Source organism: Lynx canadensis, chromosome B4 (assembly GCF_007474595.2).
Source record: "Lynx canadensis isolate LIC74 chromosome B4, mLynCan4.pri.v2, whole genome shotgun sequence".
Taxonomy (NCBI): Eukaryota; Metazoa; Chordata; class Mammalia; order Carnivora; family Felidae; genus Lynx; species Lynx canadensis.
Window position 1 is genome coordinate 94,677,212 of NC_044309.1, and position 17,322 is coordinate 94,694,533.

The 17,322-nt window shown below is 43.7% G+C and overlaps 1 protein-coding gene across 3 annotated transcripts in view; it reads right to left on the bottom strand.

Annotated features, from left to right (window-relative positions):
• PTPRB (protein tyrosine phosphatase receptor type B) overlaps positions 1-17,322 on the bottom strand; it is a 115,222-nt gene that overhangs the window by 82,577 nt on the left and 15,323 nt on the right. For 2 of the 3 annotated variants that reach the window (XM_030323223.1, XM_030323222.1), the window contains exon 4: positions 2,054-2,327. In XM_030323223.1, the coding sequence (XP_030179083.1) occupies positions 2,054-2,327 (274 nt within the window). Of the gene's footprint in view, positions 1-2,053; positions 2,328-2,733; positions 2,814-17,322 lie in introns of those variants that run through there. The other variant, XM_030323226.1, reaches the window with a different exon arrangement.

A 17,322-nucleotide genomic window follows, 5' to 3' on the forward strand; every position in this document is an offset into this window, starting at 1 on the left:
CAATACATTTTGAGTAGCTTTTTTTTGATTGAAGTTGTATCTCAGACTTCACATTACACTACTAGTTGGTCCTGCTTTACTAACAGTAAAATAGGATTTGTAGAGTTCATCTCTATAGCCTGGCAATTTAGAGAACTACTATACTTTCTCTCAAATAAATGAAAAATTCACATGTGTCCTTAAAATATAGAAAGTACCAATGACAAAAAACAAATAACAGGCAACCAAAAAAATCCTTCCTGGAAGATTTTAAAAATATCTTAAGTAAAAAATGTTTATGTAAGTTAAGTTATTTTTAAAGGGTAGAGAATCCTAAGCCTTCTACCATTGTACAAATAAGTATGGGGGGAAAATATCATTATATAAACATCACCTGCAAATTTCATTCTTCACATGTATCAGGGAGCTCATAAAATTTGCGGTGGAAAGTATATTTGTGACACTGTAAAAAGTAACTCCTTAAGAAAAATGATGAAAGCCTGAATGCCAATGGAGTCTTTTTTTTTAACTCAACATAGTCAATAAAATGCAAATATGTCTTACATTTCACAAATGTCTCTGGACTTGGAACACCTACATGCATAATTAAACTTGGAGCGCATTCTAACTCGTAACACCCACAGTGAGTCCTTTTCCTATTTTTAAAAATCGTTCTGCCCCATTCAACAGACATCTTAGCAAATGCAGTATACACATCTGGAAGTTCTATGCCATAAATGTCACAGTGTTAGCAATCTGAGTGTTCACAAAACCATCCTCACAAACTGAGACACCAACAACTTTATGACTAAAACCCCAGCCCCTTAATGTCTGTAAAATGTTCTCATTATGTGGTTGATTTCAGTCTTTCTTTGATCCCATATAAAAACATAACCAATTTTTCCATTTAAGTTCCTGCAAATCTCAGAAATGATCTAGATGTTTCATCTGAAGCAAGCCAAGTGATGTAACTGGGCATTCTTAATTTTTCTTTGAAAAAATAAGAGAGTTGATATTTGACTGACTTATTATACGAATCCAGCTACATTTCCTGACCCAGCTGTAGCTGCCCTGAGAGCTGAAAGCTCTCACACATTTTTAAAGAACTGTAGCTCAGGAAGTAACCTTTGTTCAGGTTGACCATGAACTAGGAGTAAGACAACACATTTCTACAATTTGACTTCCAGAAATTTTCTGTGAAATTGACCTTCCCGGATAAAAGTTTAACGTTTCATTAGTGCAACAAGTAAAGATATTGTTAAAAGGAGGACTGATGACGTCATCAAACAGCCAAGTTGTTAGAGAATTTAGAGCACAGCTACCGGGTAGCTGAGAAGAGTAAGGAGGTAAGTGCCAAGTGATTGGCACTTGGTAAGAACTTGGACCTGAATGACCAAGCCTGACACTCTTATTTTACAGACAAGAAAACTGAGGCTGGAGAGATATACTCTTACCATTTATTCCTTGTGAGGGTTGCCAAAAGTGTAAGGAAAAGAAATGATTTGAAGCCCAGAGTAACTGAAGGACTTTCTCTGATATTACGCTCTTTTAGTTATTCAAGTTATACAAATTAATTTTCATGCCCTCGTTTGATGGGATTTTTCCAATTCTCCCCTATGAATGGCTCTATTCTACTTCTGAAGATTTTATGTCCTGGTTCCAAAAATAAAACTAAGTTGAGGGAAGGCATATCCCTAATCATTGCACTTCCATTATTTGTTCTAAAAACATTGTTAAAATTATTCCAGGGCTTGACAATTTAATGTGATGGGAGCTCAAACCACATCATTTTAACAAATTTAACAAATTCCCCCCACAGCCCACAGCTCCTGTCTGCTGTGCTCCCCTTCAAAGGGCTAGTCCGCTGTCTTCGGCACTAAGGAAATCTCTCAAAGTCAACCAAGCTGCTTCTGGCCAGATCTGAAGAAACTAGAAATCTTGGTCAATATTGATCTTCACAGGTATTTTTACCTTTAATTTTTGTACGCCTGGAACTCAAATGAAACACCATCCTGAAAAGGCAGGGCTCAGCCCAGAGTGGCCTGGCTGCCCATCTGCACCTGTCGCCCCTTACCTGTTTGCAAGACTACAGTTCTCTCTTCTCTATCCAGAGACACAATCCTGAAGTTATAGATGGTTCCCGCTTGTAAATCCTTGGGGTAACATCCATAGGTGATGTTGTCTATCCGCGTGGGGTGGCACAATGCGACCCCTGACATGTCACTGCTATAGATGAGGCTGAAGTTACAGGGTGACCCCAAAGTTCTCCACTGGAGAGACACGGACCGGCTGGAGACCTTGGACTCTGTCAGGGTGACGTTACATCTCACTGGCTCCCCCAGACCAGCCTGCAAAGGAACCAGAGGCAGGTGAAGCCCACAGTCTAGACTGCCCGGGAACTTGTCCACTGCAAGGTCGCTAAGCCGCCTCCTCAGCCCTCAGCCCCAGCCTCGGCCCATCCCTTTGCCCTCCAGCCAGAGAAAAGGCCCGCGGAGAAGGTGGGTGGCAACTTTCTCCCTAGCTGCTCTTTCCCGGGAACAGCTGGAGAAAGAAGGTGACTTTTGCGCCTTTGAAGTAGTGTGAGCTGTCAGTCCGGCTGGGGGCTCAGAAGAGGATCTTTCTTCCCAAAGGAGAGGAAGAAATCCTGCCGTCTCCCTCTGCAAAACACAACCCAGGCGACCCGACAGCGGAGTGGGACTTCGGTCGTCGGCGGGGAGGGGCGCGTCCGCCCGCGACCCCTGTCGGGCCACTCACCTGCAGCAGGCTCAGCGCGGTCCACAAGGCCAGCCCGGCTCCATGGCTCAGCATCGCGCTCGGCGGTGACCACCCGGACTCGGCAGAGGGGCTGGGGGCGCGGGGCAGCCCCGACGGCCGGCGCGAGGGGCCACCTGTTGCGAGCGCTCAGCGCGCCCCGCGGGCGCACAGCGCTTCCCTCCCGGCTGGCGACGCGCAGGGGCCGCCGCTGCTGCCGCTGCTGCTGCTGCCGCCCCGGGCGGGCTGCGGACGCGAGAGGCGGCGGGGGCAGGCGGCGCGCCGCCCTTCCCACGCTGCCATGCTGACCCGCGCTGCCTCGCCCCGGGCCCCGGCCGCGGACTTCCGCAATCAAAAGGCAATTTCCTCGTCTCCCGGCAAAGGAACAATGCGCCGGCAAGGGAGGGAGCCCCGAGGAGCCAACGCCCGAGGCTGCCACGAGGGCCCCCCCCGCGACGCGGGCCACGCTGTCGCCCACCGCAGCCCACTGCCCCGCGCCGCCGCCTCCGCGGCCCGGGGGTCCCGTCGGGCCCCACCGAGCTCTGCCTCCTCCTCCTCCTCTCCCGGACTTTCACTTCTTTCCCACCCAGTGGCCCTCCTCCCTGCCGTCGTAGCCAGGATCCGTACTTGCTCCCTCTCACTTTCCAGCTCCCCCCTCCGCCCCCTACCTCCCTCCACGCCCAGCGCCTCCCCCCTCCCTATCTTCCTTCCTATCTTCCTCATCTGCTTTCTCCAGGGCCTCTTTTCCCAGGATTAAACTTGACCACAGCAGATTTCCCTAGGTCGCCTACAGTCCTTCCTGAAGCCTTTTATTAGAGTGCTCTTGCCTTTCTCACCTCAAAACACTCACTTGTCCCAGTGCACACCCCCCTGACACACCAGCGACAGAACAAGCCCCCCCCCCCCCCAGGATCTTGTCCATTGTCCACTTGACCTTTTTGTTTTTTTCTCTGCCATTCACTTTCCCCCTTCTCCTGTCTAGAGGTCGGCGTCCTCCCTAAATCTGATGCAAATGGTGCTGACCAAGAACAAATATAATCACTCCCAGTTGTTCATCCCACAAAGCAAACCGCAAAGCAGTTTCATCACTGACCATCCAGTAGTTAAAACCGTTTCATCCATAATGTCCAAGCAATAGAAGAAAGCAATAAAACTCTCCTTTGTGGAAAATACCATGCATGGCTCAGCTCCCACACATAACGAAAATTGGAATTTACTCCGTTTTCAGCACTAACTTTATGCTTTTTAGCAACTGCCTGGGTACCTGAGTGATCATGTATCTGAAAATGGCTTTTAAAAGAGTTCCTAATAACCAAAGAGCAAAAATGCTTAATTGCACACAGATGATAAAAGCAAAATATTGCAACAACTTTTATAATGCTCGGTTGCTTTTCTTGGGTGTCATCCCTGACAACTGCCAAAAAAGATAAGATTTTACGTTTTAATTTTCAAAACAGAATACTCTGGAGCTAAAGCAATAGGAAGAAAGTCATATTCCCTTCTTTTTCAGACAGGCAGATTATACATAAAGCTATATTATTGACTTCTATATCAACTGTATCTACTCTGAGGATAAGCAGAAAAGGGAACGTTGTTCCAATTTTTTTTAGAAAATATGTTCTTAAGAAATCTTTTAATGAAAACATGAAATTCCTACCCTTTCAGAGATTCTACGGGCTTTAAATCTGCAAGACCTCAGATTTCCTTTTCAAGTTCGCAGACACTCAAAGGTCAAACCTAAACATGTGCGCATTTCAGGGAAGATGGAAGGAACCTTTCCTATTTCTCTGCCCACATGACTTGCCTTCCAAGAGAGCTTTTTTGGACCTCTGTATTTTGTCCCCAAGTTCAATGGCTTTTCACAGCCTGGCATGCCTTTCTGCAGCATCAGAGATGGTCCCCTCCACTCTCCATTAGATACTGCCAGCCCACAGGCTGCCCTCAGCCCTTACGTGAGTCTTTTTGCCACTTCATTGCTTTTTTTCAACATTACCTTTTTCTTTTCTTGCTGTATTCAGAAAACAATGTGGTTTCCTTGTCTGTAAAACTGGAATTGTATCACTCTAAATACTTCCCAGAGCTGTTATGAAGAATGAATAAGGTCACAGATGTTAAAGCATCTTTGTAAACTTGAATTTGCCATCTAGGTGTTGGTTTGCCTGGTAATAGATAGCATCCTGGTCACATTTTTTTTTCTCTCTTTTAAATTCATCCATCACGTAAGTTGCACTTTTCTAACTTCTGCCTATCTTTCGCTTTGTCCTTTCCATTGAGGTTTATAATATTTTCTCATAAATTGCCCCTCAGAGTTGAAGTCTTCTCACCCAAATACACTAAACACCCTCTGTCCTTTGTGGAAATCTACTATAAATCCTGTCTCCTCCAAGTTTGGCCAACAATTTTTGTTTTCTTTTAAACACTACATGCCACAACCTACTGTACCGTATAAGTTAATCTAAAATTGTATTTCATTTTCAATATACTTTCTAACATTCTACCTATAATCCTAAGGTGTAGGCAAATGCACCAAAAAAAAAAAAAAAGGCAAAATTTAAAGCACTAATCAAACAAGGCAATCCCAAAATATCCTCACAAAACAGTTTAGATGCTTACAAATTCTGTTATTAGAAGTGATTCGTTAAGAATGCCCTCGGAAATAGGAATTCGGAAAAGAAGAAATGGTTTCTTTAAATAGGATTCTTTTTTTTTTTTCATGTTTATGTATTTATTTTGAGAAGAGAGAGCATGTGAGCACAAGCAGGGGAGGGTCAGAGAGAGGGAGAGAGAGAGAATCCCAACCAGCCTCCACACTGTCAGCACAGAACGCGATGTGGAGCTAAAATTTATGAATCGTGAGGTCATGACCTGCCGAAATTAAGAGGTGGACGCCTAACCAACTGAGCCATCCAGGTGCCCCAGTAAGGTTCTTTTATTTTTGATCTACCAAAGAGAGGCACATGTATTTAGAGTCATGTGTCATCACTTATCTATTTTACTATCAGTGTATATGAAGAACCATAGCAATGCACTAAGGAAAGGACCAGTAGTCAGGGCATTTCTTTTCCAAAGTTATATGACTCCTAGTTCTTTTTCTTGGAGAATCTTAAGGCTTACAGCAGAGTTCCCCCCCAAAATTAGTGGTTCTTAAATAGCCCATAAGGACTAATATGGTATGAAACAACAAGGAAAACTTAAAACTCAGGCTTTTACTGATTACATTTTTCTTCTTAAAAAACACTTGCATTAATAAGAGAAACCAGAGAGAATTGTAACGGATTCAAGGCGGTGTGGGACTGGGGAAAGTTGCCAGATGTCGTTTTTTCTATGAGGAGTTTATTTGAAACTACTGTGCAAAGTATAAATAAATTGACTCATTCTTCTTCTTTGTTCTCATCTTTGTTTGGAGTTCCTCAACTTCTTTTAAGCCTATTTATCCTGCATATGCTTTAGAGGTTACTGCACTCCAGGAATTTGGGACCAGCCACTCCATAACTTCTCAGGGGACAATGTCTTCTCTTTGCCACTTGGAAACATTTCCCAGACTACGTGGGAAGGGAGGGGATGCTTCTGATGAGACGCGAGTGGACAGACAGTAGCCTTTTAAACAAATTGTCTTAGCAATCATAATTTACATATTCATAAATTATGAATTCATGGATGAAAGCATGGCTCTTGTCAGCTTATGAACACAAATGTTGAATGACACAAGTGGATTTCAGGGGCCCAGGGGCCACACCTTGAGAACTGCTACTTCAGATCAGGGTTTGAGCTGGGTGTGGGAAAGGTTGGGGGGCTGAGGGGAAGCGGGGAGCAGACTGGTAAAGTTACTGGTTAATCCAGACTCCTCACTTATGACCTAAAACTCCGTTCATGACCTGGCATCTCTTCTGCTTGCCTCCTATGCTCCAGCGGCCTTGGTCTGATAATGCATTTACTCACTGACTCGGTAAATATTGACTGAGCACCTACTGTGTACCTGACACAGAGCTGACTTTGTCGGGCTTTATGCCTGCTTTTTCATCTCCTTGGACCACTCCTTCCTAGATTCTCTGCTTGGTTATCTTCCTCTCAACCTTTAGGTCTCAGCTTTAAACACACTCCTACGATAGGGCCAGACCCTTTCTGACCACCCAAGGAAAAAGTGTCCTTTTATAATTATTCCTGTCATCAATCCATTTGTTTAATTCAGCGCGTTGAGGACACTTGTTACAATATAATGCTTGTGACTGCCTGCCTTTCCCAGGCATATGGAGAATTCCCTTTGGGCAGAGTCTTTGTCTGTCTTGTTCTTCTTGCTTGGTTAAAAGTTTCAACAAATATTTGTTGAATGAATGGATGAAGGAAGGAAGGAAGGAAGGAATCTTTGTAGCTGTTCAGTAAATACTGTCATGTGAATAAGTACTCTAAGCAAATGCTTCTAAACATGTTCTTGTTGGATGCCTCAAATATCTTGGAAAGAAGGGAGGAAAAGAAAAGAGAAAAAAAGGGCAAAGGGATAAAAGATTGATTTTGAACAGAAAGAGGTGGGAGGGAAGATAAAAGGAGGAAAGGAGAGAGGGGAGGAATTCCTATTCTTCAGTATGATGGTTCTCAGGTGCAGCATGGCGTCTTCTGAGAACTTGCTAGAAATGTAAAGTCTAGGCCTTATCACAAGCTGAGGGATCAAAATGCCATGGTGGAGCCCAATAATCTTAATTAAATCCTGCAGCAGATACCATTTGTATTAAAGAGAGTTAATAATATCTTGTTGTTCTTTCTCTTATAAATTTAAATTCTGAGCTCTTTGGTTACAAGAAGCTATGTAAGTGATTTAGAAAGTCTTGAACTATTTTAGAATGTGTCAAATAAGTAAACTGGTGGTATAATATATAACAGTATATTTTATATAATATATGCATACTTATATATTATATAAAATATATATTCTACTATGTATATTTAGAACAAATTTGATATTTATAACTTCTCAATAATGTGGATTATTGAGCATCTCAAAATGTGGATGCTAAAAGGAAAAAGAACCAACATGCAGCAAACTTAATAAGTATTAGATGATGGGTCAATTCTGCTCTTTTTCCTCCAAGGAAATAATTTTTTTTTATATTTATTTATTTTTGAGAGGGAGAGACAGAGCATGAGTGGGGGAGGGGCAGAGAGAGAGGGAGACACAGAATCCAAAGCAGGCTCCAGGCTCCGAACTGTCAGCACAGAGCCCGAGGTGGGACTCGAACCCAAGAACCTCAAGATCATGACCTGAGCCAAAGTTCGATGCTTAACAGACTGAGCCACCCAGGCATCCCTCCAAGGAAGTACTTTTGTTATGCAACTCTCATGTGTGTACCCCCAGATATGGTTAAAAAGAAGAAGGCCTAGCAATCAGGCCTAAAAACAATTCTAAGATGGTGAATCCTTTCTAAGTTTTCTTTGAGCTGACTCAGTAGTAAATTATGACAGAAATGAAAACAGTTTTCACTAGCAGGTGTCATACATTTAAAGAGATGCGTTAAAATTTAAGGTAAGGTAATTGTGATAAGCAGTTGCTGCTTTTTTTTTTTTTTTTTTTAAAGGACCATGACTATCCTCTTTTGTGTTTAGAGGTACCATTTTGGGAGGCTTATATTTCAAGGAATCTTTCTAGCTTCCTGGTTCATAACCTTCCTAGGTCATAGGTGTCCAGGAAAATGGAAATAATAAAGCCATTTGGGGGAGAGAGGTTGCAAGGATTAAATGAGAAGGTGCATGTTGTATGTATAGCATGGTCCTTGAATAAAGGACTCAACAAATGTTAGATACTATGATTATTAGTAGTAATAATAGTATATTATAAATACCAATACATCACAGATGCCCAGCACCCAGTGATGCTAGAGCATGACAAAGTCCGTGGATGAGAATGTCTTTCTGAGAACATCCGAATGATAATACATTATCACGCCTTTCCATCTTGTACCCAAGAGAAGCCCTTCAGTAGATGAGCACAAAAGACATTTAACACTGCTCTGGCTGGCGGTCATGCCAACATTTTTTTAAGTCCTGGAAGGGAGGGGTGGGAGTGCACCAGGCTTCACTGTCTCCCTCAGACACATCTCTAAGGTTTCCTGATACTTTTTTTCTACAACAGTTTCCACCCTCTTCTCCTCCCCTAGGTTTTTTTTTTTTTAATTTTTTTCCTTAAGTCTGGTGGAAAAGGACTTTGCATAGCTTTTGCCCCCACTTTGTAACCATACACAGACGGATGACTTAAAATGATGTGACTGTAAACGAATAACCTTTCCAGTCTCCAGTGCTTCCTCTCCAGCTTCAGTCCTGCTTTGCAGTCCCTCCCACCCTCGGAAACCTGTCTGCTCACAAATGCGAGGAGTCAAGGTATGAAGGCCTCCTGGGTCTGTGATCTTAATATTGTTTTTTAGAAATGGGAATATGTGGATAATGTTGAGAAAAATTGATTTTACGTGTAAAAAAAAAACCCCACTGGATTTTGATTTTTCTTTAAAAAAATTAAAAGATGGAGGCTTGCTGGGCCCCCATTCTGCCTGCCTCTTCCCCACAGCTCTCCTTTCTCTGCTGGATGAAGCAGATGCCAGGCACGCTAGAGTCCCCTGGATGTTGGGGCAAACAGTGATCAAAGTGGAAGATCAAAGGGTCTTATCATGTTTTTCAAAATGTAATGAAAAACCTGTTGGCTAGATTATAAGCCTTGTGAAGGGAAGAGTCATGTATCTCCATTAGCTAAGCCACATCCCCAGGTCGTGGGGACTTAATGCTACTTTATACTGACAGAGGAAACATTTATACCCCTACCACTAAACAAGGGCAGGACTAATTGTAAATCTGAAGCCAAATGTCATTCTTCAGCTGCTCCAATGCCACCCTGGAACCTTTAGCATCACAGAATCCAAGAATACCTAGCACCTAAGCCTTGGGATAAACTAGTGTCCAATCGGCCCCTGTTCCAAATGGACAGACCCTGACCACTTCATGGAACATCTACTGCTTCTCAAATAATCAGGACCACCAGGGTCAAAACTCTTAGCAAAGGACACTCTTTTTGATATTCTCTCCACAGTCGTGTTGTTCTGGGCTGGATGTACAACAGCCTTGCAGAAGGGGGAGCAAACACAAATGTTCCCGGACACACAGATAAAGGGCAAGCACCTAGTAAAGCTATTGCACATGGGGTGTACTTATTGGTCCAGATCTATTAGGAATCCAAAACAGGGGCGCCTGGGTGGCTCAGTCAGCTGAGCATCCGACTTCAGCTCAGGTCATGATCTGAGCTCAGGTTCGTGAGTTCGAGCCCTGCGTGGGGCTCTCTGCTGACAGCTCAGAGCCTGAAGCCTGCTTTGGATTCTGTGTCTCCCTGTCTCTCTCTGCCCCTCCCCCACTCGCACTCTGTCTCTGTCTCTCTCTCAAAAATAAACATTAAAAAAAGAAAAAGAAAAAAGAAATCCAAAACAGAAGAGCTTTGAAGAAAAAGAGGTGCCTCCTCTGTACCATAGAAGGTTACATAGCTGGGATCTCATCTGGATTTAGCAATGGGAATATTCTGCTGCCAGGTCCCCCAAAGTGTGGGAAGAATGGAAAGGATTTTCATTTTAAAGATGGCTCCTGGAATTCATAGCATTTCCCCTTTCAGCGGTGTGGAGAGTAAGCGGGTGCAAACAATATGTAACTGGGGAAAGTTACAGAGAATTAAAGGACTTCATCTCTTGCAGAGCTTTTGGTATCTTATCTTCAAAATTATCAAGTGACTCATCCACCAGTTCCGATTCTTGGTTTTACTGTTCTTTCTTGCAAATTCATCATCATTTCTCTGTTGTTCACATCATCATTTCTGTGTTTGCTCTTCTCTTCCTCAGCCCCCACCTTCTCTCCCCCGGTCCTTGACCACGACAGACAGGTTTTAGTTCATCGGAGCCTCTGGTCTATCCCTAACTCAGTAGCATCCTTGGATTCTGCCCTCTAAACCCTCCCCCTGCCTCTTTTATTTAAGAGACATAGAGAGAGATCAGGGAGGGGCAAAGAGAGAGAGGGAAACAGAAAATCCTAAGCAGGTTCCATGCTGTCCGCACAGACCCCCAAAGTGGGGCTTGAACTCACCACCTGGAAGGTCATGACCTGAACTGAAACCAAGAGTCAGATGATTAGCCGACTGAGCCACCCAGGCGCCCCTACCCTCTAAAAGCCCTTAAGCAAACTACTTTTTATTTTTTCAAACTTATACATTGTAAGAATTCCACAGAATGCTTCCATATATCTTTACCCAGACCCACGAATTCTGTTTGTTTTTTTATTTTAACATTCTGCCACATTTACTGTATTGTCTTCTTTCTCTCCGTATATACTGTTCTTACCTGAACCATTTCAGAGTTGGTGGTGTAATCTCAGTATAGTTATCAAATTCAGAAAATTCAAATATTGTTACAATGCTTTCATCTACACTCCATATTTCATTGTTGTTCATTGCCTCAATAACGTCCTTTTTAGCATTTGGGTTTTGTTGTTGTTTGTTTGTTGCTTTTTTTCTGTAGTAAGGATCCAGCCTATGATCCTGTATTGCATTTTGTTGTCAAGTGTCTTAATCTTCTTTAATCTGAAACAATTCCTCAGCCTTTTCAAATAATCCTTATGACACTGACCTTTTTGAATGATACAGTCCAGTTATTTTCTTCTTTTTAATGTTTCTTTATTTTTGAGAGAGAGAGGAAGAGAGAGAGAGAGCAGGGGAGGGGCAGAGAGAGGCGGACGTAGGATCTGACCTGGGCTCTGAGCTGACAGCAGAGAGGCCGACATGGGGCTTGAACTCACAAAATACGAGGTCATGACCTGAGCCAAAGATGGACGGTTAACTGACTGAGCCACCCATGAGGCCTTAGGTCAGTTATTTCTATTGTGTTGTTCTCTGTTCGCATTTGTCAGATATTTCCATGTGATTAGATTCGGTTACATGGCTCCAGCCGAACTTTTCCCCCTCTCTTTCATTCAATGTCTGTTCTAACGAGCTGATTATTCAATTATTCTCCAAGGGATTGCAAACCTAATTGCACCTTACAATCAGTGGGGAGATTTTTACACTTTAGGTGCTGTGGTCCTACTTTAGTAGTAAATGCTGATTCACTAGGGCTGAGGCAGAATTTCAGAATCTGTATCTTTTAAAATCTCCCCTGGTGATTCTGAGGTCTGCAAGGCCAGGGCAAGAGCCACAGACTTCCTATCTCAATTAGCACATCCTTGCTTCTCCTTTGATGTCATTTCCCCCTTTCTTTGCCATTTTCCCCACTGCATCAACCCTTACCTGCTCAGGGAAACCGATGTGCCAGAGAAATGCTGGCATGTTAAAGAACCCATTTCAATGCACATGTTGTATTTCATGGTTGCATTTTTATGTGCACATCATTTATGTTGTGACAAAATATGAACATTGTCCTGTTTTTTGTACACAAAATAGAAAATAATGCAAATCATAACAGAAGGAAAAGAAAAATCGTTGCGATTTAAAAGCTGGAGGGCCTCAAGTAAATACGAACTATATTACGCTGTTGGCACATGACAATCCACTTTAGCTGGCAACCTAAGAAAATGACAGCTCTTTGCCAGAATTAAGCTTGAATGATGCAAATTATAGATTAGGGTCTTTAGGAACACATCCCTTCCACAAAACATTACTCCCTAGGATGACCTTTCTGCACCATTTGCAGCCTCAGAATCTGCTTATATTTTATCCCATGCACACTAGAGAATCTAAGAGTTCTTCCTTGTTCAGGAGGAATGATGAGGGTTTTCTGTTTTCTGTTTTTGTTTTTTTGCTACATCTTTGCACTCCTCCTTCTGGGTACTTGCCTCAATAAAGGGGGAGTATTGTCCTATCTTTAGTTCTGGCCACAGAATAGTGGTGGCAGTGGGGCACGTCCCTTCTATGCTGTAAGTAACACAATAAAGGAGGTCGCCCCAGACTTGATGGAGGTGTACGGAAGTGGGGATTTTCTGCATTTGCCTTGTTACTTATTTGGAGGCTCACAGTGGGCTGTGATCTCTTTGAAGGCCAAATGGAAGGAAACACAGAACTGTTAAACCCGGAGCGGCACCACAATGGCTATTCATGAACTGAGGAAACGCAATCCCTCTCCCAGGCCCGAGCCCGGGGCAGGGTGGGGAGGGGAAGAAGGAGGTGTGCCTCCAGACAAGATTTATGGTTACTTAGCAGAATCAGCACCAATCGGAACACTTTTTAATGCATGCCCAACATCTTATCCCCCTCAAAGCGTTTTCACGTAACAATGTCAGCGTATCTGGTTCTTACAACTCCGTGAGGCAGGCAGGGCAGGGATAATGAAGCAGGAACAAGAAGTTGGTGTTGATTGCTACAGTTATTGAATCCTTATCTCGTGGAGCCAGTGTACTAAGCACTTTGGCTACTCAGATTTTAATCCTCACACTGTGTTATAAGGCAGAGCACCCTTAGTCATCCTTATTTTGAAGTGGAAGCAATTATGACTGCAGTTGAGTAACCAGTAGATGCCACCACAGAGATTTAACCCAGGTTTCTCAGACACGGGGCCTCTACTTTTTACCACTGTACCGCACCGTCTCCACCAAGGTCACATGGCTGAAAAGGGGTCCAGATTGGACTGCTCTTAAGAGTACACTGCTCAGGGGTGCCTGGGTGGCTCAGTGGGTTAAGCTTAAGTCATGATCTTGTGGTTCTTGGGTTGGGGCCCCTCTCGGGGCTCTGTGCTGACAGCTCTGTGAGCCTGGAGCCTGCTTTGGATTCTGTATCTCCCTCTCTTTCTGCGCCTCCCCAACTTGCACTCTGTTAACGTTAAAAACAAAAAAAAAAAGAGTGCACCTCCACTACTCAACAGACAGAAGCTGGTCAGATTTTGAAGCTAAAGTGAAGTCCAAGGCCCACCCTTTGGATACCACTTCTTCACATTCGATTCTTCCCCCTGTGCCCCAAACCCCAACCGGGGTCTCCCCCTCCGTGTGCAGACCTACTTCCTGCTGCCCCAGTCCTGCCAGTCTCACCTTGCCCATAGCAAACGGCTGACATACGCAGGGCACACATCTGACACCTCCATCCAGCTTCATCTGCAATTGTGCCCGTGCACAGAGATGCAGTGTATCTTTATGTAGGTGGTATATGGGGATGCCTGGCTGAGGGTGTGCCCGGGGGCTGGAACGCAGCCCGTGTTGTACTACCACGTCCTGTCACTCACGGTGGAACCGTGCGCCTGGCAACATCCTTTTTTAATTACCACAAAGACCTGGGTCTTGCAGCAGTTCCCTGTCTTCCCAGCCTCCACGTGCCCACCCCGGGCCCCATTCCTTATGGGATGTACGCTCTGTGAAGGAATAGCAGGAGGCTGTAATTAGATAAATTAATTTCCATTCCCTGATTATTTAGCTTTTATAGCACCCTGCGCCACCCCCACAAGGCACAAAAGTGCCATCAATTTTGGGAAACCAAGGCATCTAGAAGCCTGAGAGGGAGACATTGTTGGTCAGGGACCAGATTTTTCTAGGTCAGTGTTTTGTTTTGTTTTGTTTTTAATGTTTATTTATTTTTGAGAGAGCACAAGTCAGGAAGGGCAGAGAGAAGGGGACAGAGGATCCAAAGTGGGCTCTGCGCTGATAGCAGTGAGCCAGATGTGGGGCTCAAACTCACAGACTGCAAGATAATGGCTTGAGCTGAAATTGGGCACTCAACCAACTGAGCCACCCAGGTGTCCCCTAGGTCAGTGGTTCTTAAACATCAAGTACATCCATGTGACTTGGAGGGCTTGTTAAAACACAGATTGCTGGGCCCTCTCCACCAGAGTTTCTGAATCAGTAGGTCTAGGGTAGGGCCCAAGTGGTTGCATTTCTCCCATCCAAGTACTAACCAGGCCCGACCCTGCTTAACTTCCGAGATCAGACGAGATCGGGTGCGTTCAGGGTGGTATGGCCGTAGACAAGTGGTTGCATTTCTAATGAGTTCTCAGTCTGGGGTCCATATTTTGAGAACAACCGGTTTAGGTATTTCCTAACTCATATGGTAGACTAGCTTCTTGTTTCACCAGCCTTGTCCTTGTGAAGACACACACAGCCACAAAATACTATCAATGGTAGAATAACAACAGCAGCTAACAGTAACTACACAGGATTTTTCAGCCCTACTCTAGGCACATGACTGGTGTCAGTTTATTTAATTCATGTCTAGGGTGAGGGAGAGAGAGCAAGGGAGAGGGAGAGAGTTAGTTTTGAAGCCAAGTATTGACCCAAATCTACAGCCTTCCAAAGACAGATCCCCTCACAATGGACAGGCAAGGATTTGAGGAAAGTGGGGAAAGGAGAAAAGTAAGGAAAATTCTCCTCCCAAAGAAACTAGGACAACTTTGCAGTAGCGTTACTAGTAATTGTTTCAAACTACGTTCTCCTTGGCATTTATCTTCACTAAAACGAACTCTAGGTAAGAGAATAAAGTGACTAGGTATGCAGGTATGTGTATGGGTGTGTGAGCTCATCTTGTTCTGCTCTTTTCTAATCTTTTGACCTCCAATCCTTGAGCTTTTAAGCCTAAGCTAGGCATCTGCAAAATAATAATAATAATAACAATAGCAACAAGAATAATAAATACCATGGTAGACTGTTTAATGACCATAAGTTCCTGCCACCCGAGCTGTGTGGCCCTTTGCAATGTGACTTTCAGCTCTTCCTATCAAAAGAGGAGGTCTATTTTCCCTTCCTTCAATGCTGGCCTGGCTTGTGACTGCACTGATCAATGGAATGTGGCAGAAGTGATGTTGTGTGATTCCAGAACCCAGGCCTCAAGAGGCCCTTTGCCTTCTTACAAAACTTTCCTGAAGCATCATGTAAAGAAGTTGGGTAGCTTACTAGAGGAAGAGAGGCCAGATGGAGAAGAACCGAGTCACCCCTTCCTGCAGCCAGCCCTGACTGCTAGTCATGTAAAGAGAGGCTCTTGTCAATCTTCTAGCTCAGTTTACCCTCCAATCTAAATGCAGCTTCAAGAGTGAGTGCAGGTGAAACCGGCAGAAGAATCACCCAACTAATCAACAAAATCACGAGAAATAGAAAACTGTCATTTTTTACAAATTACTAAGATTTGGTTTGTTATATAGTGATGGAAAATAGATACAAGTACCCAATTCCCAGAGTATATGAAATTGCTTAGCATAGTTCCTGGCATACTAATCTTAGATATTATTTTTGTCTCTTAGATTCTTTTCTTTGCAGACTTTGTACAGTGTCTCTTCATGTTTCACTCCTTGTAACTCAGAGACTGGTGATGAAAGGGAAAGACACAAATACAAGCCACTTTCTCTTTGAAATGTTTTGGGTCATCTCCACCCCTGTTCCCAGCCCCATGTTCCAACCCCAATTCATTCTTTGATTGTGAATCTAGAACCCTGTGGTCATTGCATAAACACTAATTAGTAGTAATGACATACATAGCATTTCCAAGCATAAAATCTTAGTATTTTGGTTCTTGTTCTCTCTTCTCTAGATTTCTTTTTTTTTAATTTTTTTTTCAACGTTTATTTTTTTGGGGACAGAGAGAGACAGAGCATGAACGGGGGAGGGGCAGAGAGAGAGGGAGACACAGAATCGGAAACAGGCTCCAGGCTCCGAGCCATCAGTCCAGAGCCTGACGCGGGGCTCGAACTCACGGACCGCGAGATCGTGACCTGGCTGAAGTCGGACGCTTAACCGACTGCGCCACCCAGGCGCCCCTCTTCTCTAGATTTCTACTTCAGCTCAAGTGTTCTAAATTCTACCTAGTGGCTACATGTGACTGGGAACAAAAGGAATGACAGATAATTTCATAGTGTCACTAATTAAAATAACAAGTAGGAACTAGTAACTATTTTTGGATGAAGATTCCATTTGAAAACACGGATTTCAGATCGTCATCAATAGTTTCAAACAGAGAGGGAGGCAAACCATAAGAGACACTTAAATACAGAGAACAAACTGAGGGTTGACGAGGAGACTGGGGGAAAGAGGAAAATGCATGATGGGCATTGAGGAGGGCACTTGTTGGGATGAACACTGGGTGTTGCATGAAAGCGATAAATCATGGGGACATACTCTCGAAACCAAGAACACACTGTATACGCTGTATGTTAGCTAACTTGACAATAAATTATATCAGAAAATGCAAATTTTAGGTAAAGATTGAAATCACTTTCTAACTCTCCATCCCACCCAACCCAGTTCCTTTGTCTCCCTCTTTCCTACTCTCCTACCTCTTATTAGGTTACTCCTATTCTTCTTTAGGCTCAATTTAGATATTCCCTTCACAGGAAGACACTCCCTGAAACCTTCACACCAGTTAGGAACCTTGCTTTTGAATTCCATAAGAGCCTGTGTATATTTCCATTTCCTTCAACCCCACACAGCAGATGGTGAGTTCCTTCAGGGCAACAGTTTTGTCATTCATCTTTGTGTCTCAGTGGAAAATAGCAATGAGAGCTATTATTTCCTAAATGCTTGCTAAGGACCAAGTGCTATAGTAAGCATTTTGCATGTATTGTCTCCCCCAACCCTTGCAACAGCCCTCAGAGCTGGGAGTTCCTTCTTATAGGTGAGGAA